Source organism: Lepisma saccharinum, chromosome 6 (genome assembly GCF_977018435.1).
Source record: "Lepisma saccharinum chromosome 6, izLepSacc3.1, whole genome shotgun sequence".
NCBI lineage: Eukaryota > Metazoa > Arthropoda > Insecta > Zygentoma > Lepismatidae > Lepisma > Lepisma saccharinum.
In genome coordinates this window covers 8028317-8053986 of record NC_139234.1, presented here as the reverse complement: position 1 = coordinate 8053986, position 25670 = coordinate 8028317, and the positions used below count along the sequence as shown (strand labels likewise).

At 39.9% G+C, this 25670-nt stretch overlaps 1 protein-coding gene across 2 annotated transcripts in view; it reads left to right on the top strand.

Annotated features, from left to right (window-relative positions):
- LOC145988537 (scoloptoxin SSD14-like) overlaps positions 1-25670 on the top strand; it is a 118869-nt gene that overhangs the window by 57258 nt on the left and 35941 nt on the right. For both annotated transcript variants that reach the window (XM_083123446.1, XM_083123445.1), the window contains exons 4-7: positions 2480-2672; positions 4566-4766; positions 10842-11106; positions 13436-13626. In XM_083123446.1, coding sequence (XP_082979572.1) covers positions 2480-2672; positions 4566-4766; positions 10842-11106; positions 13436-13626 — 850 coding nt within the window. The remainder of the gene's footprint in view (positions 1-2479; positions 2673-4565; positions 4767-10841; positions 11107-13435; positions 13627-25670) is intronic.

The following is a 25670-nucleotide window of genomic DNA, read 5'->3' as shown; positions in this document are numbered from 1 at the left end:
TTAGGGCTACTTGGATTTGTTAAATAAACAGTCTTTTTCATCCTTGCTTATGGAAGAAGGTACTTTTTACAGAGTTTTTTCAATAGGGAAGAACACCAGAACACTTATGGGAACGTTATGAACCAGTTTTTGTCCAAAGTTAGTTATCAGATGACAAGGGTCACATATTCTGTTTATAAACTTCCTTATGAACATAAAGATTAGCCTTGTCACTGTGAAGGACTTTTAATTCAATGGAAGCGTCACACTGTAAATTGTTCGCGACAACCATTCATAATGCACAGCTCTTCATGGATGTATCCGATTAAAATAATGTGCAATGGCATGCGAACGTCTCTTCATGGACATCACTTTGATCTCGATGCATTACCGAAGCGCTAAACAAATTTTAAGGCATTTTTCTAACACCTCGAAAAGGAGCAAATTGGTACAAGAATTCAGTCATAACTTTTTACTGGTTAAAGATACGTCGAAAAAACCTTCACCATTGCATTTCTCGTGAAATTCTAGCCCATTTTGATATGTCGCACGACCCCCTTCCCATTTAAAATTCTGAAGTTGAATTCAAGATGGCGGACATCAAGATGGCCGCCGACCGTGTGGGTGGGGTCAATGTGGTTCCCCCTTGGCCTGATAACGATTGGTCATCACCATTTCCATGTTGCGCGCTGCAGTGGCCTTGTACTGGGGGTGTTAAGTGACTTATTGAGCCACCCTGTATAAGGTACCCACAATAAAAATCACGAAACCAGGGAGTTATTTTTCAATAACCCTGTATAGCATTCTTTGACAGAAATATGAGATTACATTGCTTATAAAGTATATACAAGTAAATTCGAGTGTTCTTCCATGATTAAGTGGTCTTGAAATTGCAGTTTTAGAATAGTGCAGTGTGAAAATTGAACAGTTCTAATCTTTAGAACGTAAATAAAATATGCATGTTGTACGTACCTTCTAGTTAGAGAGCCTTACGGATTCATCAGATTAACTGAAACATCAGAAGTTGCTTCAAGCTAAGGTGGAGAGAGGTGTCACAGAAATCCCTAACCCTGAATCAAACGGAAAACCCATTTTCCCCCCATATATTCCTGTCCCTTATTCCTTTGGAGCATGAAAACTTTGAAAATCTTCTTTCAGTTGAGAATATGTTGTCTTATCACAGGCTTTCCGCCCACAGAGCGGATGTAGCTTGTGACAGCAGAAACCAATTATCTTTATCAGTATTTGTCGTGAAGTGTGTGTTATGCGGGCATACACATACCTTGTTTATCAACATTTACGGGAAACCAGAGTGACATGTGCAATGGTAATTATGGCATGTGATAAATCCCTTAGCAACCTTTTATTGCGCACTTAATTCTCTACAAAATAAGGAGATAGATGAAAGAGGACGTTTTTTGATAGTTCTATTCGATTTTCGACTTCGAGTGACAGCCGATTTGCAGTCCATAGTTCGAATTCCGGAACTTGCAGTTTGAGTTTAAGCATTTGATTGATTGATTTGCTATATCTTACTTCGCTTTTTCTGCCACTTTTTGGCTATTTTCCGAAGATGTGGATGAGTGATGATATGATGAAATTGATGAATGGACACTCGCAAACATCCATGCCCAGGCCGGGATTCGAAACTGTGACCCCTGGCATCGTAGCGCGATGTGCTAACCACTTCGCCACGGGGGCCGGCTTGAGTTGAGCAAAGGCATGCTCGATAAGCAGGGACTGCAATCAATGGGGGCGGGTTATGTATATCTTTTTAATAGTCAGCCCTCACTTTGCCACCTTTGACGTTCTTTTTTTTTTAGGAATACTGGGCCAAGGACGACCCACCAACCTCCCACTCTTTGGGCACGCCACTGACTAACATATAGTATAGAAGAATTCTCGTCATTATGAGTTATAAATATGTTTAGCAGTGGCGTAGCACAGTTTTCGGTGCGCCCCCGGGTGCAAATAAAATATTGGAGCCCCTCAGTGAAGAAAAAAATGTCGGGAATACCATAACATATATTTGTATATGTCCCATTGAAAGTGCCAATGAGGTAGACGGGCTACAATATTTAGCTAGTCCCGTTGTCCCCCCATTGTACCCCAAATACCCTGCCTTAGCATTTTTAGTTATACAATATCAGGGAAGAAGGTCCTCATTTCTTTTTTCAAACGTTTGCGTGGCATTTTCCCAGAGCTGCACACAAAAATAAATTTCACTCTTCCGTTTCCGTAACGCACTACGAACAACAATTCACAATAAACCGAACCAACAATCACCTATTATTGGCGCTAGCGACTTACAACTTGTACTAGCGATCAATGACATGTTAATCTAGTTTTCGCGTGACCGACGAGCCCGCAGCATTGTCAGCTGGGGCTGCAAGGTTGCCAGTCTCATTACTTTATTGACAGACCTTGTATGTAATTGCACAGTTATAATACCTCGTTGCTGATGTTTGAATGAAGGTGTAATGCGTCTGTGCTTCCGCAGGAGGACTCTCCATCGCCGTACCGTCCGAAGTCCGGGGCCTGTGGGAGGCCCACAAGAGGTATGGCGTCATCCCATGGGAAGAGCTGGTGAGCCCAGCGATAGATATGTGCAGGGCGGGGATCCCCGTGTCCAGAAACCTGGCCCAGAAGCTCAGGGAGTACCAGGAGGCCGTCGTGAAGAATCAGCCCATGAGGTAAGTGCCGGTGGTGACTATTGTCGAGAACTTATCACTCATTCTTTTAGCGCCATCTGTTATAATCAAGGTGTGCTGTTATAGATGTAATTTACACCAGTGGCGTAGCGTTATAGTACGCCCGTACGCCCGGCGTTCCCAGATTTAAAATTTCAAAAATGCTTAAATGCTGCGATTATAAAGTAAAACGTGACTAATTTCATATATGTTTGACCTTCATGGCATTATAATGGCTATTTTTCGCGATCCGCTTGCAACGCTCCACTCTCAACACTCGTTCTAGCATCTCTTTTCAATGCCTTTCCCGGCCGGACGCCGAGCAGGTTCGGCGTACAGGACTCCTATATTCCTTGCTGCCTTTATGGAGGGAAAGCTTCCATTTCTACAGCACGCGCGTAAATAGGCTCTCTTACGCCGGCGTACGAGAGGTCTACCGTGATTGGTTCATGTGACCCTTCCTGCCTTCTGAAGCAGACGACAGCGGCAGAATTCCTACCCGGTTCTTCGCTCTTCACGCTCATGCAACTCGTGCTGTGTGATGCTACAATACGCAATATTGACTGACGTAACTTTACCAATCTCAAATATACTGCTTCTTAATGCCCACTGCATTGTATAATTTATCGCACGAACAGCGATGTGTATTAGAAACTAAAAGATAAACACAGTTTTTGTCAAATAAGTCCTCGTGATAGAAATTCAGCCTGTGGCTGCTCTACCAATTAACCCGCAAAACTATTATTTTTTTATTGTATTTTTTCGTTATTATCTAACTACTTAATATTGTGTGAATGGAAATGTTTAGTATTCATTTGAAAACTCTTAACATCGAATGGTCTCTGGAGAATGTTTATCAGCATTCTCAAGATGTAATAAACAGTGGTCTGAATTACTAATCGGCACTGTTACGTCAGTAGAGTGTACGATATTTGGATCATCCACTCTGCTTTTCACAGTGCGCCAAGACGACAGAGGTCCCTGGTTCGAATCCCGGCGTGAGCACGGGTGTTCTTTGTCAGTGTCCCTTCATCAATATCATCACTCATATTCATATTCGCAATTAACCAAAAGTGGTATAAAAGCGAAGTAAAATAAACCAAATCAATCAGTAGTTTGATCGCCCACAACAATGACGTCTACTGTTGTGCAGAGGCGCTTGTGATTCAGGTAGGTTTTTAATGACTTGCGTCATGCAGAAAGATATAAAAAAAAGGTATAGAACACCAGAGTTCAAAACATCTGTGGCATAGTGAGGCATCTAATTTTCTAGCTAAAACATGCAAAGATGATGTTTTATTGAAAACCCAGCTTACTTCAGGCAAATAATACCCGTGGCGACTAATACCATAAGTAAATTATTAAGCAAGAAAGTGCCGACTCTTCCTTCGGACTTGGCGTTCCCACCCGAAATGTCCATGCTACGCCACTGATTTACACGATATTTTTACTTCATAAGAATAATACCAATAATAGACATCATCTTAATAGTAAAGTTATTCATCTTAATTCAAAACCTTATTGTAATAATTTATTTGCAGTGTGTCCGGACTGTGACAATTAAATTTTTGGAAAGGTTAAGTGTATTTAAATATTCTGCATAATGTTGTACGAGTTTCACACCGTAGTAGCTTGTAAACGCAATATGTGTGTGTGTAGAACTGGCAAAGGGATAGAAGAAATGGAACAGAATTGCTGGACCCTCTCTAAATTTTATTTCTGGATTCGCCCATATTTATTATTATTGTTGTTAGGGTATGCATTTAGATATCGTTCGAGGACCCATCCCGATCCAGCTTCCTCTCTGTATAATAATAATAATATAAATAAATAAATAAGGTAAAGACTTCACAACCTACTTACATCCGATAAATATCAAAATGCTTTTCTTTCAAGGAGCTTCTTCACAAATCCAGAGACGGGAAACCTGCTGAAAGAAGGAGAGCTGATGAGGAACGCCGCCCTGGCGGACACTCTGGAACTAATCAGCCAGACGGGCGACGAGGAGCTCTACAGCGGCGAGTTGGCGCGAAATCTGACAACAGACATACAGAAGGCTGGTGGGATAGTCACTGCAGAAGATTTGAGCGCGTATAGGTACGTACACTGTGCGAATTGAGCCATTTGTTTTGGGGGGGATGCCCACTCAATGGGGTATTTGTGATTTCATTTTGGGAGGGGTATGCAAATTTGCATATGTTACCATTTAGTAAAGTACGCTATTGCCTTGCGGTTGTAAGTACCTTCGAACTTTGTATCTCACCTAGGTCACTAAATTGTATGATAATATTTACACGTAATTTAGAAACTCTATATTTACATTCTACGAAAACCCAAACTGATTCACAATGAGAGCTATCGAAATAATAACAACAAAAATTCTGCCAGTTGCAGAATGGTATCCTCCTTTAATCCTCAAGGCAGGGGCGATTCCTTCATGTACGAAGTGAGGAACTTCCTACATTTGATTTATACTTCCAGTTCTGTCTGTACTTTTCAGAGTTTAATGAGCAGTAGATTCGCTACTCAACTGTCAAGAGTCAATCTGCTGCCACTCGCTCGCTCCAGATCTGCTGTCCAAAGACCGTCTTTCCCTGCCGCTGAGGAAGTTTCTCGTCATACTACAGCCAGATGGGTGAGGGGCAGTACAAGGGAGGGAGTGGGCTTTCCCAGTTTTACGAGATCGCGAGGAAGCTCCAATGGTTTCCTCAGTCAGTGATGCCAACCCTAGAATAATAGTTCTAAACCTAGCAAAGTTTGAACTTCGTTGGCACCTATAGCACTCTTTGTTTGACATAATGGTAAAATGCAGCAGCATCTCAAAAACGGACGTGCCTGGGAAACAGAGAAATATAATTCTAATGAAGATATTTTGAGGAAACATTAATTTTTAAAAAATCTAATCTTGTTTGTACTTCTCCAGCGGACTTGTTTCAAACAAAAGAAAGTATGCAGACCAAAGAACAAGCTTTTTCAGGCTCATCCTCTTGTTTTCATCTTTTCTTTATCCTCCCCTTTAACAAGTGAGAAACATTCTATGAAAGGAAATCTGTAGAAAGTTGGGGGTCACAAATAAAACAAACTGACGCCGCTACCAGTCGTCGAATTTTCTTCAACATTTTTCAAGCACTATACTGAACCCATTTTATTGAATGGTTGAAATTCCTAATGTTGCTTAACTATAATCAATAACGCAGTTCACCGCTCCAAAATGGCTGCATAAATTAAATTTAAAACTACCACAGTCATCAGAAAATGATAATGATAAATTAATAATAATTATATAATGATAATAATAGATCTTAGCATAATTTTATCGCATTTAGTGTAATTTAACATTTGAAACAACACTATTTTCTTATCTGGAGATTACAGGGGCGATTCCTCCATGTAGGAAGTGAGGAACTTCCTACAGTTGATTTATACTTATTTCCAGTTCTCTACTTTTTAAGAGCTCAGTGCACGTTATAAAATGATGAGCGCAATGGAGATTCGCTACTCAACTGTCAAGAGTCAATCTGCTATCACTTGCTCGCTCCAGATCTGCTGCCGAAAGACGATTCAGTCTGTCTTTGTCTGTCGCTTAGGAAGGTTTCTCGTCATCCTACAGCCAGATGGGTGAGCGGCAGTGTAAGGGAGGGAGGGGGTTGCCCAGTTTTATGAGACCACGAGGAAGCTTCAGTAATATCCTCAGTGATGCCAGCCCTAGCATAATAGTTCTAAACCTAGCAAAATTTGAACTTCATTGGCACCTAGCACTCTGTGTTTGGTATAATGGAAAAATCCAGCATTATCTAAAAAAAACGGGTGTCCCTGGGAAACGGAGAAATTTAATTCTAATGAAGATATTTTGAGGAAATATACATAAAAAAAAAATCTCCAGATTTTCATTGTACTTATCCAGCGGACTTGTTTTAAACTAAAGGAAGTATGCCGATCAAGGGACAAGCTTTTACAGGCCCTGGTCCATCCTCTTGTTTTCATCTTTTCATTATCCTCCCCGATTTAACAAGTGAGGCACATTTTATAAAAGTAAATCGGTAGAAAGTTGGGGGACAGAAATAAAACAAACGAACGCCGTTGCCAGTCGTCGAATATTCTTCAACTTTTTTCAAGCACTTTACTGAACCCCTTTTATTGAATGTTCGAAATTCCTAATGTTGCTTAACTATAATAGACAATCAACAACGCAGTTCTCCGCTCGAAAATAGCTGCATAAATTTAACTTAAAACTACTACAGCCATCAGAAAATTATAATAATAATTGTATAATAATAATAATGGACCCTAGCATAATTATATCACATTTAGCGTAATTATGAGTTGAAACAGCACTTTTCTCTTATCAGGAGTTGGTATGGGCAAAGCTGTCCTCAATCCACACACGACAGGTAGGGAGGGCAGCTAACATTATATATGCAATGGCTAGTACAAGGTACACATACAAGCGATACGTGTGATTGTGTAATTGAACGCATATTCGAAAACCTTCTCGGTCTGTTTACCATAACTTCCTACACCCAAAAAAATCCACGAATCGTCACTGCCTCAAGGCTGCATACTTTTCGGTAGGGAAATCTTTGATGACTGAACCATTAATGGGCACAAATGATTGTCAGTTGTGTTTCGTACATAGTTAAGAAATGGTATATCATATACTTTCAATTTCATTTTCTTTGAGGGGGATAGAATTGTTTGTGCCGGAATCCCCCTGTTAATTCGCACACTGGTCCTGTGCAAATACACTAGGGGGAAGGAGTGTGTTCCGAGATACCATTCCTCCCCTATCTTCCCATGTAACCAAGGGACATCCATAGGATTTATCCACAATGTCCAGATTAGATCCAATTTTGGATATGCAGGAGACATCATCTGGATGTCTAAAATATTTAAAAAATCGGGTAACGATGTATTACAACAGTTTACAGCAGAATCAGTGTATCGATGTGTAGAATTGATGTATCAGTTTATATGTTGTGAATTGAATATTTCTATCAAATAATTGGCTAGAAAATACGACTTTAACCATTTAATGTAAGATTCAATGACTGCATTTAATTGCTGGCTTCAAGTTGCCTCCGTGTTTGGTCTGTGCATGAAGAGAATGGATTTGCAGATCGCTTTGTTGCAAGGTGCTCCACGCGAGACCAAATTCCACGGGCCATCGTTGTTTTGACGCAAGCTATCTCTTGAGCCAAATGTTTCGTCTGGTACGTTGCCTTTCATAAGCCTAGTTTCTATTCTGACAAGTTCCAGACTCATGACGCGCAACACCAACGCCGATTATTTCGAAGTTCAGATGAACGAGATCAATTGTAATCCACTCTAAATGAACTTGGTTTAAAGATTTGCATTGCACCAACGAAAAACGACGTTCAGGAGATTCCGTTCAACTGATCCGAGATTAATTTCTAAGGCTATACCTGATTGGTTGGCTAAAACAAATGACAATCAAGAACCCCATAGAGTAATGTTATGTGTTAAAGTATCAACATGTAGGAGAAGAAAATAATTCGGGCTGTAAACTTCTATGAATTTGATAGATGTACTAATCAACCTTGTCAATATGTACAAGGATGTAGTGGAGTGTAAAAAAATAATAATATTAAAAAAGAACTGACGGCACAACACACAAGGAGAAGGAGAAAGCATGGAACCTTCTTCTACGGGACTTTAATGCCTTACCAAATACATTCGATTTTGAGAGAACAGCGTATGCTGAACATCGCCCGCTCAAATAAAGATATATTATTATTATTTCTATTATGACTGTACTGTGGTAAGTATTTGTGAGGGCGTTACCCTCACACCCCCCTATACGCCTTCATGGCGTGGTGCTAAGCACAGGGGAAAACTTTACCTTTTACTTTTTTTTAATTCTTATATATTTATATTGTCGTGTCGTGTAAATAGCCAGTAACATGTATTTTCGTAAATTTATACAATCATAATACCATGTAGCAATATCGTAAACATTGCTGTGTTATAATTTACCTTGCACATAATATATGCCATTTATATATGTTTTGTGTTCAGGGATAGAAAGTACAGTATTTATAAACATTACGACTTTGCACCACAGAACCACAAATTATTATTATTATTTTGGCAGTTTTTAGTTTACATAGTTCTCGAATTATCAGCATTGTACATCCAATATCTCTAACGTTTGCACGTCCTCGATATCACTTTCCGCTCTTTTTTATATTAAAAAGAACTGCCTGCAGTCGAAGCGTCAGTATCATGAACCAGGATCAGACACCAAAACGGTCGCGAATGGCCGATCAGAAGATAAACTCGTTTTGATGTTCCTAGATCGCGATCAAGTGTTGAACCGTCTTCGTGCAATGGAATTTTCCAGTGATCCTTTCCCGATCCGAGTTTAAAATTTGATCTTCGTTCGTGCACACGGCCATTAGTGCACTGTTTCCAATTCGAAACTACTTCTGCAAAATACGCCCGCAACAACACTGGAGTCCAGGACCGCAGTGTAGCTTTAGAGACGTTCAGTGTTTCTTCTCTTGTATTGTAATAATTTGGTGGTGATTTAACTTTTGTGAAAATGGACAATACAGCTATGGCGAGTTTTGTGGTTATGGCAGCCGCGTACTGGTGACATTCCACAACACTGACTCCTGTTCATATTGCTCTATAAGTTTTACTACTTTATCTTTCGACCACTCCATATTGTCCACAAAACAAACACTCACGAACAACTACACAACCAACTACAACAACTACGCTCAAATAACAGGACGTTGTGTCGTGACGCCGCTTCAGTCCGAACAGCGAGCACGTGGTTGTAGTCGCGTCGTCTGTTTCTAGTCTAGTGCGCATGACGCGGCGCATGTTGTGCGTCAAAATCGTTTGGGGCAATTTTGTCCCCGGCACTTGCGCCGCGGCATGTTGCAGACAGTTTCATTTGCAACGGGCTACATTTCCATTTTTTGCCCAATTATACCCTGTAAAGAAATCGTATAATAATAATAATATAATCGATCAAATAATAATAATAATTTGTAGTTTCAGCAATATTTTCACATGTCCATGTTTGTGTAGAAAAGCGACGTATTCAGTAAAAAGAAATAAGACTTAATAGCAAAAAGTTATGGATATGAAAGTGGAACTAATATAATCTTTAATACGTCGCGGCCTTGTAATCTTGAATACCTACAATCTGTTCCAATATTGAATCTGATGTTTTCAAATTTCCCTGAAGTTTTTGGTATTTCATTTTCCCTCCAAAAGTGAAATTTCCCTTCATGTGGCAACACTGACTCGTCACGTCGTGTCGTGTTGTTTCCGGTGCGCGACTGGCCTAAACGAGGCATCAGTCAAGAGCGTTATTGAGAAGAGGTGCTTGCTTGCTGCGACGCGAAACAAGACAGAACCTTGCTTGCTCTTGAGACCAAGACGAGAACGAGACGGGTTTTTATAGACCGACACGAGAACAAAACAAGCATTTACAAGTCGAGACGAGACCGAGATACCTGGCACATATCTAGAAATATATTTCGGGGGAGAAGGGGGACCGAACCAAGTGCCTCAGGAATAATAATAATAATAATGTTTAAATAAAAATAATTATAATTACCTAGGTATATTAAATTAAATAAATATTGATTAAAATATGTTGATTAATTAATTGATATTGTTATTGCACGAATAGGTAAAAAGACTGTTTAGGAGAATAGAAATATTACAGCATTTATTCATTATCTAGCTCACCTGTAGTTAAGATCGGCATAAATTGCATAAAAACAAGTGCTCTGGCAAAGATATCATGTCAACTAGATGAATAATTATATATTTTATAGAAATAAAAGATGATGTTAGATCAAGTTAGCAAAAAATGAAGTTCCTGATTAATTTTTGATGCACATTATCATAAAAAGTAGTGTGCAAGCATAAATCTTTTATTATGCCCTTCAAAAGCCATCTGACGCCAATATGATCTTTGCGTTCCCAAACGTTCTGAGGAAATTAAAAACCACCTATTATAAAACAAATGTTAAACAAGAATATTTTCATGATTTAATTTTAGTTCTTCGTAAGTCTTCCGGGGGGGGGAGACCTCCCTAGATCCACCCCTAAATACGTCCTTGCGAGACACTTCCAATTCTCGCCCTGTCTCCAGCTGTAGATCTGATCTTGGTATTTCCTTGCTTCCAGGGTGAAATGGGAAAGTCCCGTGTCCACCAGCCTCGCCGCGCGGGGTTCCAGGGAACTCCTGACCCTGATGTCTGCCCTCCCTCCAGCCGGAGGTGTCGTCCTGGCCTACATCCTGAACATCCTGCGGGAGTTTGACCTCGCATCCTGGAGCGGCGGGAACATAAACGACGAGGTCCTCCTGCGGCACCGAATGGCGGAGGCCTTCAAGCACGGCTACGCACAGCGGACGCACCTTGGAGATCCCGACTACGTCAACGTAACGGAGGTAGGATATTGACGACTGAACTTATCGCTTTGGGACAGCGATGGTTGGTTGATGTCCCAAGTCGGAAAGTCCCAATTCAGGAACTACGACGAAAGTTCCCAATTCAGGAACTACGACGAAAGTTCCCAATTCAGGAACTACGACGAAAGTTCCCAATTCAGGAACTACGACGAAAGTTCCCAATGCAGGAACTACGACGAAAGTTCCCAATGCAGGAACTACGACGAAAGTTCCCAATGCAGGAACTACGACGAAAGTTCCCAATGCAGGAACTACGACGAACGTTCCCAATGCAGGAATTGATACTCTCATTTGCAATGCTTGAAATGGAATGTTTCCAACTCAGGAACCTTTGCCTCGGGAGGTAAGAACCGGTTTTTGAGAGGTTCTTATGATTGAATTAAATTTATTTATTTTATTTCGCGTTTCTGCCAGTTTTGACTAATTGCCAAGATGAGATATACTTGTATATGAAGGAACAATCACAAACACACATGAACGAACGCAACACCAAGTCCATATAGGATTATAGTGGCCATGGGTCCAGACGCCAGGGCCTCGTTAGTCTGCAAAATGAAGTCTAGGATGTACTACGTGGAAGGGAGGTTGACATTTGGGTATACACTGCAAGGGTCACCCCCTCTTACACCCCAAAAGAAGTTATTTTCGTTACTGCACGTTACCCTGTAATACTTCGTACATATATATCCATATCTTTCCTCTAATATATTTTCAGTATATTACAGATATTTTGCTTGTAGGTAAAGACCAGTTACTGAGATAACCAGGCGCGTCGCCTGATAATGTTCGCATGAGCACGTGAACACTCACGCGTATGTTTTAAATTACGTACATATTAAATGCACACGCACATGCGTATATTTATTAAAAAAACAACTATGTATGATGTACGAGTATATACACACAATTTACTCAGACACGACTTCTTTCATGTCTGATAACCTTTCTAGTTACTTGGCAACACTGACTCTCAAGCTGTTCCACGGAGGGCGTTGAACACAATTGCTGTGCGTGTTGCATAGAGCTGACAGCTAAGGGGCTGTTGTCACTATACCCAGATGTTCACTTCGCTGTGCGAACACTGATGCAAGCGGCAATATTTCTTACATTCGGCACCAGAGTGCAGCATATACAAGGCATGTCTAGAGGGACTCGAAAAGGTCTGTGCTACATACTTGCAAACTTTAGCGAGAATTCGGTAAACCTGGCGGATTATAAGGGGGAGACAATTTCCCCTAGGTCCTTCTTGTATTACTTCAAATATAGAGTGAGTTTGGAGGGAAATGGTTGAAAATGAATCAAAATGTTATTCTCACTTTTTCAATTGAAGATGAAGTTACAAGGGAGAGGAGTAAATCTATTATTGTGAACACTCGTATGCGAACCGCACGCGACGCCACTGGAGATGACACAGTTTGTATTGGAATTTCCATAGTTCCTGAATTAAGAAATCTTGAATTGGGAATAAGTCTATGGTTGGGGCACATATTATTCATTAGGTAAAAAGAAAAATTGTACATGCAAGCTCGTGCTATCCAGAGCTTCAGTACCGATTGGTAGATCACATAAAAACACACATTTTCAAATTTTAAATATGTTAATACAAGTTTCTAAATATTTGGTTGTATGTATATAAAACTAAACTTTGTCCGTGTGATTTGTTTTCAATGGGATCATACAAGACGTTCCCTAAAATATAAGAAACTGCTTAAGTCTGGGCGTCCCAGATGGTATTGGAAACTCCTTGATTTTTTTTAAATCACACGTCCAGTTCCAATTAACCTATCCGTGCATAAATTGGACATAAACAAACGTGACTGTGTCAGTTTGAAGGCAACGTGTTCCTGCAATGGTCTGCACCAGTTCTCACAAATTACTCTGACGAAAATGAAATTATACTTTTGTGAAGATGAACGTCTGGAACTCATGGTTTTCCCTTGGACAACGAAATTCAACCTAAAAATATATATTTCACACATATTTAATTTGTCACAGTATTTTAGGTTAATTATTATAAGGGCGTTGCAGGTTGCAGGAACATAATTTCAAGATGGAGTGTTTCTTGAGGGTGCAAAAATATTGCTGGGAGAAATATGCCTCGTTTTCCCCCCTGAGAAAATACTTTGCTTGCCCCTCCTGGAAAGAATTCTGAGGGCGTTCATTTGTGTGTGAAATATATAAATTTACACTGCCATTCATTTGCCAGCGGGAGCAATGCCGGAACCCAAAGTTTGTGTGACTTTTGGACCACCCTGTACACGAGTCACTGTTAGCCAAACAGTACATCAGATATGTCCTTTCCTCACAGGTTATTGAGAAGTTGCTGTCTAAGGAATTTGGCCTGGAATCTCGGAGGAAGATAAGCGACACGAAGACGTTTCCAGACGTGTCTTACTACGGAGCCCTGGGCGCTCAGGCGGAAGACGGTGGGACCAGCCACGTGTCGGTGCTCGCCCCCAATGGCGACGCCGTGTCTGTCACGACGACTATCAACCAATAGTAAGTGTGTGTGGCATTTTCTGCCCCAGCGGCATGGAAACACTTCATGTCCATGTACCATCATCTCATTATGCGTACTTTCCATTTTTTCTATCTCTATTTTCTCTCGTTCTTCTTTTTCTCTATTTCTTTCTCCGTCTCTTTCTTTCTCTTTATCTCTTACTTTCCAGGACCTCCTGGATAGCGTAGTGGTAACGTCGCCGCCTTGTAATCAAGGAGTCCCGGGTTCGATGCCCAGTGGAGGCACAGGGGTTCGGATCCAACTTTAAACTGTAGGCCCAGTCCCGATTAGCCTATCTGTGCATAAAGTAGACTTTAAACAACAAATCAATCAATCTCTTACTTCCACATTTCTCTCTATTTCACTATTTCTTTCTTTCCTCTTGAGGCTCAAATGTTTAGATTATTTCTTCATGTAATTATGAGCTCACAATACCAATTCTTATCGTGGTAACCATAGCCTAAATGCAGATTCTTTATTTCACGTAGAACTCATATTTTCCAGATAATTCTTAATATTTGCTTGTACCTAGGTATAACTCAGTCAGTGTTTGCCCACAAAATTCCAAGTAAATTTTATAATTGAGTAAGATTTTCTCAGAATTTTATAATTTGGTAACATTTTAATTTCTAGTAGATTGATAAATAGACAGTAGTCGGGTAATGTCATGCTGCTTACACTAATACTGAGGATGAACTAAACTAAATGTGATTAGCTTTATCTAAAATTCGAAAGACTTCTGGTCGCGAAAGTTAGCCTTCCATATATAGAGCAGGACCAAGGAAAAGCATTCCGGCAGAAACAAACTCTAGCCTAGCCCTAACGATGGGCAAAGTCTTACGGAAGCAGATTTGTGAACACATATTTGCGAATGCTTTTTTGTTGCAAGTATAGTCCTATATCAAGGTGATAGAAAAGCATTTTCTAAAACTCGTCCAGTTGAAACAAAAAAGTTTTGAAGTTACTCTTTCATCTTCCGAAACAGAACATTATAATCTGTTCAGTGAACAATGTACATAATTAGTGTTTTTATCTTATTTTCCTTTTTGTGTATATGCATCAAGTGTAAGTGATTTTATTTATGTGTAAGTTAGACATGTGTGAAGTGGGTGGGAGTAAAAAACTGCAGAACTTCATGCAGACTTTGAGAACGGGAACTTACTCCCACAAGTGAAATTCGGGAACGTCCCAAAAGCTGAGCCAGGTTTTTTTTCTGGGCGTTGCCAACAGTCAGTCGCGTCGTCACCGAGAGTCGTCGTGAGAGGGACCGTGACGCACGCGTGCTGTTACAAGTGCGCTGTAGATGCACATTCTACAGCCGAATTGACAGTCCTTCGTGTACTTGTATATAGTACTTAACAGTGACGTGCGGTGACGTCGACACTTGGGGTAGCAATGAGTGGCGTACCCAACGGGTCATAATCCCCCCCCCCCTTTTAGGGCACAGTATTCCTAAAAGAAGAACGTCAAATTGCAAAGTTAGGAATGACTACAAAAAATTGTACACATAACTTCCACCCACTTTCGAAAATCTAAAACGATTTGATTTGACTACTGAGCCAGAGATGCTGGGTTTGAATCTCGACTTGGCAATGGGCTGTGATCATTTGTGTGTCCCTTGCCCTTCATCAATTTTATCATATCGTCTTCGCGATTAGCCAAATATGGCGGAAAACGAAGTAAAATAAACCAAATCAAACAATCAACCAATGAATGATTTGATTTGATTCGCTATTTTATACATTTGGTTAATCGCGAAGATGATACGACAAAATTAATGAAGGGACAAACACAAAGAACATCCATGTCCAGGTAGGGGTTCGAACCAGGAACTCCTGGTGTTGTAGCGCGCTGTGGTAACCACTCCCCCACGGTTGGTTGATCTGATGGTTGATTTGACGTTTTAAGTCCACTTTATACACAGAAAGGCTAATCGGGACTAGACCTATAGTTTAATGTGGGATCCGAACCACTACATGCCTCCATCGGCTACAGATCCGGGACCACTTCCACTCCCCCACGGAGGTCGGCCGACAACAAACATGTGAGGAGGGCGCTAACCATTCGGATACGTGGGTATCGGTAAAGCAAACTGCATTTCTCCTGAGTAGTAATTTTCAATTGAATTTTTTAAATACCATCTTTATATATGATTAACGTTTTTTTCAAATTTTGCATTGCTTGATTTCCCTAATTTCCCCATCTCACGATCTCGTTACTGAAGGATCTGGGCTCGAGCCCTGGCCTTTGCATGAGTGTTTATTTGCAACCACTCTTCACCCGTTTAATTTAATCAACGTTCATCGTCATGGCAGAAATTAGGTAAAGCGATGGAAGAGAGAAGAAAATACAAATAATTTCTTCCCAGTGCATCTGCAGGGCACTGTGAAATAAGAAGCCTAGAATTCTCTGTTTATGATTGTTCCTCACGACTTTCCAAGCTCTTAGCTACTTATTCCGATTAAATCTATACAGCTAGAAAAAGCGATGAGTAACAAAACACAACTTTAAACAAACCATTTTTCTACTTTCTTCAATGATAATCATTTGGCTTTTTGAGTTCTGGGATAAATTTTTCATTTCTAATTTTATCATTATTCACTGCAGGCAGAGTGCAACACATAAGAACAAGAATGCACGCTCGTCACGAATCCCAGCCTGAATTGTTCTTTGCGAGGTCCCTTCATCAATTTCATTATATCATCACTCATCCTCATTTTCGCGATAACCAAATGTGGCAGAAAAGCGAAGTAAAATAAACCAAACCAACAACAAGAATTAGAACGCGCGTTCACTTGCCCAAATAAATACATCCGTATTTATGATTGTTTTGCTTATCCATTTTTTATTGGAGGCCCAGAGATTAGTATATTTAAATAAAACACTACTAAAACGAGAGCAAGAGAGAGCGTGAGCAAATATTTGTTATTTAATCATTATATAGCTTTTCAGACAATTGATCATGAAATTCTACTCGCTAAATTATCATCGATTTTCAATTTTTCCGACTCCGCGGTTAATTGGTTCTGCTCCTATCTACAAGAACGTCGACAATGTGTCGTTGACCTATATGGAAAATCGTCGTGGAAAAACATTCCATGTGGTGTCCCTCAAGGCACTGTACTCGGCCCCCTCTTATTTGCTCTGTATATAAACGACCTCCCGACGGTGCTTAACGGCTGTAAATACCATATCTATGCCGACGATTTTCAGTTATATTTCTCTTTCCCCCCGCAAGAAATACTGCATGCAATAGAAATTGTGAACAATGACCTTAAACAAATAAGTACTTGGTCTGCACACCATGGCTTACATCTAAACCCGACTAAAACCCAGTGTATTCTTGTGGGTTCCCCTAGAATTTTGAGCAAAATAGATAAATCTAGCCTCCCTAGACTCAACATAAATGACATTCATCTGCCCTTCTCCACTACTGTTAAGAATCTGGGTGTGATACTCAACCAACATCTCACCTGGGCAGAGCAAGTTAACTCTGTATCTAGAAGAGCTTTCGGTGCATTGCATTCACTCTATCGGCTCAAAAACTTCCTCCCTGAACGCATAAAAATTAAACTGGTCCAGTCTCTTGTATTTCCCATTGTTGACTATTGCGACATTGCTTTCTTGGATGTCAATCACGAGCAATCTAAACGACTGCAGCGAATTCAAAATGCCTGCATTCGTTTCGTTTTCGACCTAAAATATTCAGACCATTTGACATCGTACTTTGCGAAGGTCGAGTGGCTTAAATTAAGCGATAAACGTAATTTTCATAAGTTAATTTTACTGTACAAAATCCTCCAAATAAAAGACCCGCAATATCTCTATAACCGATTTCAACATCTTTCCGACTTTCACAGCCACAACACCAGATCGCGCGAAAGGTCTCTGCTGTCCATTCCACTCCACAAATCCAACTTTTATGCAAATTCTTTTACTGTTACCTCAGCAGGCCTTTGGAACAAGTTGCCACCTGAAATTCATGTCTCTTCCTCAATTGTGACGTTCAAAAAATTGTTAAAGTTACACATATTATACAATGAAAATTAAATGTTTGATTTCCCTATTAATATGGCGGGTGCAGAGAATGATAGAAGGACGTAAGGCACTAAAATGAATTAGAGTAATAGTTAAGATGAATTATCGTCAAAGTATACCGTATTGGACTGTGTTTTAAGTATGTGTAATATTGGACTGTGCTTAAGTAAGTGTAGTGTTATGTATTTGCTTGTACGTGTGTAAGGGCAAAGATATGTATGTGTGAGTGTGTGTGTCCGTATCTATAGGTTAGATTACCTTTCTTATATGTAATTTCTCTTTGTATTTTTTATTTCTCCTCTGTAATTTTTTATATATTTTTTCTTCCTTTTTTTTCAAAATTTTAATTATTTCATATTCAATTTTTTTGTAAACATGGTCAAGTGGAAGAAAAGGCTCCACAGCCTTAACTTCGCCATGTAAAAGAAGACGAAATAAATAAATAAATAAATAAAATAAATAAATTATATATTCCATATTTTTAAAAAGAAGCATAAAATTTTTGTCTGCACATAAGACGTTCCAATTGCATAAATAATAAAAGTACATCCCATATTATACATACATATTGTACAACGTGTAAAAAGTAGTGTAAATACAGAGGACAGAAGTACTGCAGAAAAATTTCCCCTTAGTTCTTTAGAAGGTTTACAAAGGAAGCGAAGGGAATCCAATCCCCTATCTGTCCTATAGGAGATAGACTGGAGGACCTGAAACCACGGGCTTTCAACCATTGCAGCGGGAGCGAGGGGGCAAGGGAGGTAGAGGGAGAAATCTTCCCTTTCCCTTCGAAAACCCGTTTCTACCTGGAACTGTGAGGCGGAGAAAGCGAGCTATTTTTTTTTTTTTTTTTTTAGGTCGCTGAACGCACCGAGGGACGAGAAGCGCGTGAAAAAAAAGTGTTGCATATGAACTGAGGCTTCAACAAAACAATAAATATTGTGATTTGAAAATAATTAGAGATTTGAGAGTGATTGATCTATCTCTGCTAGACTAGCTACTCCTCAGTGCACGTCACTGGTATTTAAATATATGTTGTATGTGTATATCGTCTTTGTGCGTCTGTTACTTATCCTGGCACCGTGCAGGAACAATTCGGGCGGTGGAGTTCAGGCAGTTAGCCAATGTAGTGCGGTGTTTTCTTTGAAACTGACACTCAACATAATCACACAATAAAATGTTGCAACATAATGGTTGGCCGAACGCGATTAGTGCTACCGAACGTTCCTGGTTCCTGCATGGGTCTTTTTCTTAACCTATTCCATTCCAAAACTTCTTTCAGAAAATTTGCTCCGGGGGGATATTCCATAGAACCGGGAGTTCGTTGTGAATCTCATCTGCGAAATACAACATATGTGAGTTGAGAATTACCAGTGGTCGTTCGTGGTTCGTCAATGAACTTGACGCTGAGCGTTACAGGTGGGAAATGACGTATAGTAACAAAACTAAAGTAGGATGCGGTGACCTAAGTATACTTAGTAATTCAATGTGGAAAGGCATAGTTTTTTTTTTCCTTTTTATTTGTCTGTTTCTTTTTAATACTCTGTTGCCTAACATTTACAAATACCGTGCGTCCATTTCGATCTGCAGCCGAGAGATCGGGAGAAGCGTGGCGGGCGGCGCTGGCGGAGTTGCCGACATTTGCGGCCTGAAATGCCCGCTTATTTTTATGGACATATGCAGACATTTATATAAATATTGCAAAAGGAGCACTACTAACCTGTGTTATAAGAGTACGGTTTTAATTTTAGTAGCTTAGTGGCTGTATGTGCTGATGATTTTGACACTCCCATCTCCTGTGAAACACGGCGTAGAGGTTTGTTTGGATAACTTTCTAACGCTGCCTCAATTTCATCGAGTTCATCGAGGAGGCTCACGAAAACCATCGACTTTTAATGGTTTCGTCGGCAGCGTAATCTTGATACAGTGTTGCACATTCGAAACCTCCAAACGATCCCCATCGACACAAAACTCTTTCAAGGATATAAACTTAAGCAGGACGTTGCTGGTCAAAACTATGATTAAAATGTTTTATTATCTGTGATTCTTATCGTCACTTCTAAAGCGTATTTTTTTGTGTATATAATTACAGAACTTGGATGAATTACAGATGATGAATTATAACCCAGGTTAGTGCTCGTTTTGCAATATTTATATAAATGTCTGGATATGTCCGTAAAAATAAGCGAGCATTACAGGCCGCAAATGTCGGCATCTCCGCCAGCGCCGCCCGCCACGCTTCTCCCGATCTCTCGGCTGCAGATCGAAATGGACGCACGGTATTATCTTCTGCAATTACCATTACAATAATAAATAGTAAATTACAAGACATCACCTACTTTTATATTTTATCATCCAGAACAAATTCGACAATGGTGAACAGGGATAAATATCACAATTATTAAACTCAATAGAACACATCATGCAAAGCTTAAGATGGCATGAAGAATTTTCAGCCATCTTATCCTGCGAACTTTCTTCGTGGCATATAAATCTACTGTTTTGTCCAGAAAATCATCAGTTGGAATCTTAGGTCCCTCAATGCTTATTATCATGCAATGCATTAAAGTTCCTGGTAGCATTCTGCTAGTATCCTATTCATAGCACTGAAAGACCTTTCTATGCCGGCTGTCGTTACGGGAATGTTTAGAAGGACTTCAGAGTTTTTTCAACTCGCAATATTCCACGTCACCTAAGATTTTCAACAATGGATTGTCAGCTTCTGTATATATTCCATTATCAAGCATCGACTTGACAAAAAAAATTGTAGGACTTGAGGACAGCAAGAACACCTTCCACCTTAAGCATAGAAAAATTAGCACAAAACCTTTTCACTTCTGTGTCTTGCGAGTCTACTACTGACTGAAAGATTTCAAATTGACTTGCGAATCTCAAGGTACCAATAGATTGATCGTTGAACCTGTTTTCAATTTCTTCAATATCAATTACACTTTCCGCGTATTACTTCATCCCACAGAAAGTTTTCCTAGCATCTTCATCAGCAACCAGGTGCGCTTCAGATCCGATATTATTCAGTTCGGTCCGAATACTTTTTTGCAGATCACTGTTGATGTTTTCACACTGATTTTCAATATCCTGCAAATGCAATTTGGTTGAAGTAATTTAGAGGGATGACTTTAGCCAGACTCAAATGCTTCTTTTTCAAAGCGTTGATGAGGATAGAAAGTGCACTGAGGATTTCATTCATCACATTGCAAGTAATAATGAAACTTTCATGGGAGAAAGGACATAAGGCTAGTGCGGTTGTAAGTTTTATTCTGCAGAAGTGTGGGCGTTGTTATTTACAGAGGAAAATATAAAGGCAAAAATATTCGCCACACAAAGTAATGCGGTCCGATGCAAGGGAAACAACGGTAGCAGAAAAGTTTTATACTTTGGTTTTGTTGTACAATTTTGCCCCGGGGGGGGGGGGGGGGGGCGGTAGATTACCAGGAAGGGTGCCTGAAAGAAACACTGATTCCATGTCATCAGTATTCATCCTCGCCAAGTAAAATACAAAGTAATTGACGTCTAGCCCAACAGTTCAAGAGAGGCTCTTAGTTTCGAATTACGGGTGAATGAAACATATAATAACAGTAATAATCGTAAGTTAATTGAGGCACTTAGAAGTTGTAAAAGCGGGATTTGAAAACGTGATTAGCTGGCCTGTAATTCCTGATGCTTTGTTTCATACAAGTTCTTTCTAGCTAAAATTTTAAATATTGACACTTCACGGCGTGAAGTTTACGCACACGCTATAGCTGAAAACTTGGACGCAGCGCCAGTTCGGTATCTTTGACACAACTCCAGAGGAAGCCGACCGGACACGTATATGGTTTCGAGCCACCACCTGTTTTTCGTCAAAGCGGTGTTGTCCATTTTGCCCGCATTGTCTAGACAACCATTTATTCACTGCGACGTTATACTCCTAAGGATTTTGTATTGTATATAAAAAAAAGCACAACACAATAACACAACCTAGCAAAGATAACGCAATCGCAACCTCACGTTCAGAAATTTCCAAAGAAACTGAATGGGCAACATCTGTTACTTCACGTGGACGTGACAAGTACTGTCGTTTCTTGGACGGACGGTATTGGTTCGAAACGTTTGAGGGGACGATTTACTAGATTCCACGTGGACTTGACATGGCCGTAGGCAGGAAAAAATTTCGGGAGGGGTTCATTCATAATTGTTCTCATGGGTGTTGCCAGAAATTTGAATAATAGAAATAATAACAATTATACAATAATAATTAAAATTTAATAATAAAACAATTATTTTCCATAATAATAATACTAATAATAATAAATAATAATAATTATTATTATTGTTATATCCTCAAGGGGGCTTACTCAATGCAGCAGATGAGTGAATATCCAGCACAAGGCTTTTTTTTTACGTTTCATAGAGTCCGTACTGAAATGCACAATTATTATACTTTGTTATTAAATTTTAGATACCTTTTAGAAAAAGCTTTAAAAGTTAGATAGAAATTTTAGTCAAAGTTTTTGTTGTTTGACATTAAAACTTATTTTTTGGAATTTTGAAAAGTGTGGAACCAATTATTCTTTTGAAAAACTTAGCCTGGTGCATGGATTGTATAACCTCAATCTCGAATGTAATGCGCTACGAAACTGGAGATCCTACGTTTGGACTCATATCAAGGGGGATTTTCGACTTTATAGGACAGGGAATTTAAAAGTTGGAAAGGGAATTTTGGGACAATCGTGAGGAAATTTTCAGTCTATATTACTTGTGACGCAGGAACACTGAAAGAGGACAGCACAAGTGAAAATGGAGGAGTAGCGGGTGGATTACGATTCTGAGAATAAATCCTATTTCACTCAAGTTTCAGAATTCCAAATGTATGAAAATTCTAGGTCGATCGTTTCAAGATTGTCTCCATGTATTTTTGTGATGCTTCAAAAAAAAAAATTGAAAATGAGTTACAGATTTTGGTTTATGAACTTCCATTAATCCAACATGTCAGAAGTTTCGGGGGGGGTTTGAACCCTAGAAACCCCCCCTCTAAATACGGCCATGGGACTTGACACATGGTTGTGAGACGGAAAACTGATCTTTCGGAAGTCTCTTTGAAGTAAAGTGGCGTTCAGAAGCGGACGACAACTTTTTTCTACATATACCAGGAGAGTTTCTATGCTTCTGACCAGCCAGTTCGCTCACTGTGAACTCATTGTCTTGTTTGTTCGCTGCTGTGTGTCAATCAGGAGAGAGAGAGAACATCTGTACTCCAGCTAGCTCACTCAATGCAGGTGGAATCCAGTATCTGTCGCCAGGAGACAGAGAACGAATTTTGGTGCCCAACCGGTCAGCTAGTTCACTGTGTATTAGAGTGTTGGTTCGCTGCGATGTACGTCATTCTTTCTCCTCTTTTCAAAGCACCTGAAATAACGATCTCCCAACACTGATAGCCTGTGCGCTTTCTATGAGGTCACGTGGGGTTATCATTTCCCCGTATCTGGAGCTGGGCGGACCTCTCCATGTCCATGGGAGAGTTGCGTGTTTGTCATTTATTCTTTCCCCACTTTTGCCAGAGCACAATTTCCGCGAGGCAACATTAATCTTGCGTGCCATTATTATTTTCCTGTGACATTGATTTATTGATGGGTGTAGCGTAGAGGTCAACGTGGGTGATCGACCTAACTGTGCTAATCTTTGACGCATATATGGATTACATCCACATCACGGTATCTAATGGGGTAAAATTCATGTTCTCTCACTAAAAAAAACAACAGTTTTTTTTATGGAGTATCAGAGGCGCAACCATGAATAGGTTCAGGTTCTCAATTTCTCAAAAAAAAGTTTTTAGCAATTTAGTATTGGTTAGTCCTACAAATACAATATTGGTCTTGTTTTGAAGCCCTTTGCATTTGTTTCTAAAATGCATTATCATTATCAATTCACATTGCGAAACAGATTTTATTCAGCGGAGGAAAGTTGTTCACGGAACGTGGCAACACTGCACATAGCGATGTCCGCTGAAATGTCAATTGACAATGATAATGCATTTTAAAAACAGAAGCAAAGAGCTTAAAAACAAGACCAATATTGTATTTGTAGGACTAACCAATACTAAGAAAACGTTGTTTCGTAAAATTGCTAAAAACTGTTTTTTTTTTTGTTTTTTTAAATTTTGAGAACCTGAAAGTTAATAATTGTGTTTAAAACCTTTCTGCCTGCACCCTACTAAAATTTCATAACGATCGGACAACCTGTTTTTGATTTACAGAATTTCAAAGATAGCAATCGTTTGCAAAACTCAAAAAAACCGGCCCTTTTTTGTTCTCACGATAAAAAATAGAAGACATACTCGAAGAAAAAATTGGTTAGCATAGATTAACGCAGAATTGAACGTTCTAAATTTCGATGTAACTCGTTTTAATGTAGGTCTACTGGTTAATTTTTAATTGGAAGTCCAACTCGAGTATCTATAATTTTTAATCCGATAGTACGCGCATGCGCATTGACGAGAGGAATAGAGTATCGTTGGAGTTGGCTGTCTAAAGTTGTGTAGTCAGAAGCCCACTAATGTGAAAGTTCTGGTGATTCTCGCCGTACCTCCAGAACAGACCGTCAATGCGCAGTGTTACTGTTCATTTTTTGAACATAACCTGCGACCTACGTTGCAAACTGTGGCTGATTTGTTAGCTCGATGAGGCTGGCATATGCTCTACCAGCCCCTCTGACTTTGATTTCTAAGATGAAGCTTCCGAACAGGCAATAGACCACTCCATTCAAACCACCAACAGAACAGGCACTGCTACAGAAATTCTACGACTTCCACATCGCTGGCAACAGTTGTACACAATGCTGGTGACTATATCGAAAGGCTGTAAAAGTTCTCTTTTGTATCATGTGAGAATAAATAATTGCCACTATTAAATTGAGCTATATACAGCTTGTTTGAGACAAAGTATATGAAACAGTACAGACAAAACCACTTTTTCAATTCCCCATTTTACACCTTCTCGCAATATAATAAAGAAACATGTTAATGGTTTTGTTACCCCTCCTAGAATTAGGATGGCCAGAAATTTTCGTGTACCAGATTCTTACAGCAGAAATCCCCCCCCCCCCCACCCCAGAAAAGAACACCATGTGTGTGTCAAAGGCTAAAACCAATGAAGAGAAGAGTAGTGTATTACAGAATGATCACTTTCTCTGTTCCATTTGATCCTTGTTCGATTCGTTGTTCGTGAGATTTTAGTGTTTAACATTGCAAGGAAATTAAATAACTTCCTTGTTCATCGAGTAAAAAAGTACGCAGTCCTATCCATAACGGAACCTTTGCCGTGATGCAAGATTTGATTGTTTAGTTTACGGAACTGGAAAGGTCCTGTCGCAGCCCTTCATGTAAACTCCTGATTTATTAGGGCTGAACAGATACTGATGTAACCACTATGCTTTGCTAGGACTAAATGCAATATACAGGGTGTCTATAAAAGAACTCCGGGGTTTTAAACAGTCATAGTGCGCAAACGGTATTAGGTAACTCAGGTTAGTTAATTACTTTGAAATCAGTAGCTCATCAAGTTTTATTCACGCCGTTTGGAGTTTATTCGAACAAAGGTTGGCAACGCTGCGTAGCGTTGACCTTGAAGTGGCCGAGCCGAACATAGTGCAGTTCAGTGTAACGGCGACGCCGCAACAGAAGGAGCAGTGTGTGATATGGCTTGTAGAAACTGAATCTGTTATTACTGTACAGCGGAACTTTCGACGCGCGTATGGTGGTGTTTAGCCTTCGGACAAAACCATTCGTCAATGGCTTAAGGCGTTTAAAGAATCTGGAAGTGTGGATTGGAAGGCAAGGGGCCATTCCATGGCCTCCAAGAAGTCCGGACCTTACTCCCTTATACTTTTTCCTATGGGGACGTGTGAAGAACATGGTCTATGCGGAGAAAATTCAAGATGTCAACCATGTAAGGCAAGGAATTATCGCATCTGTGGCAACCGTCACCCCAGGCATGCTGGCCAGGACGTG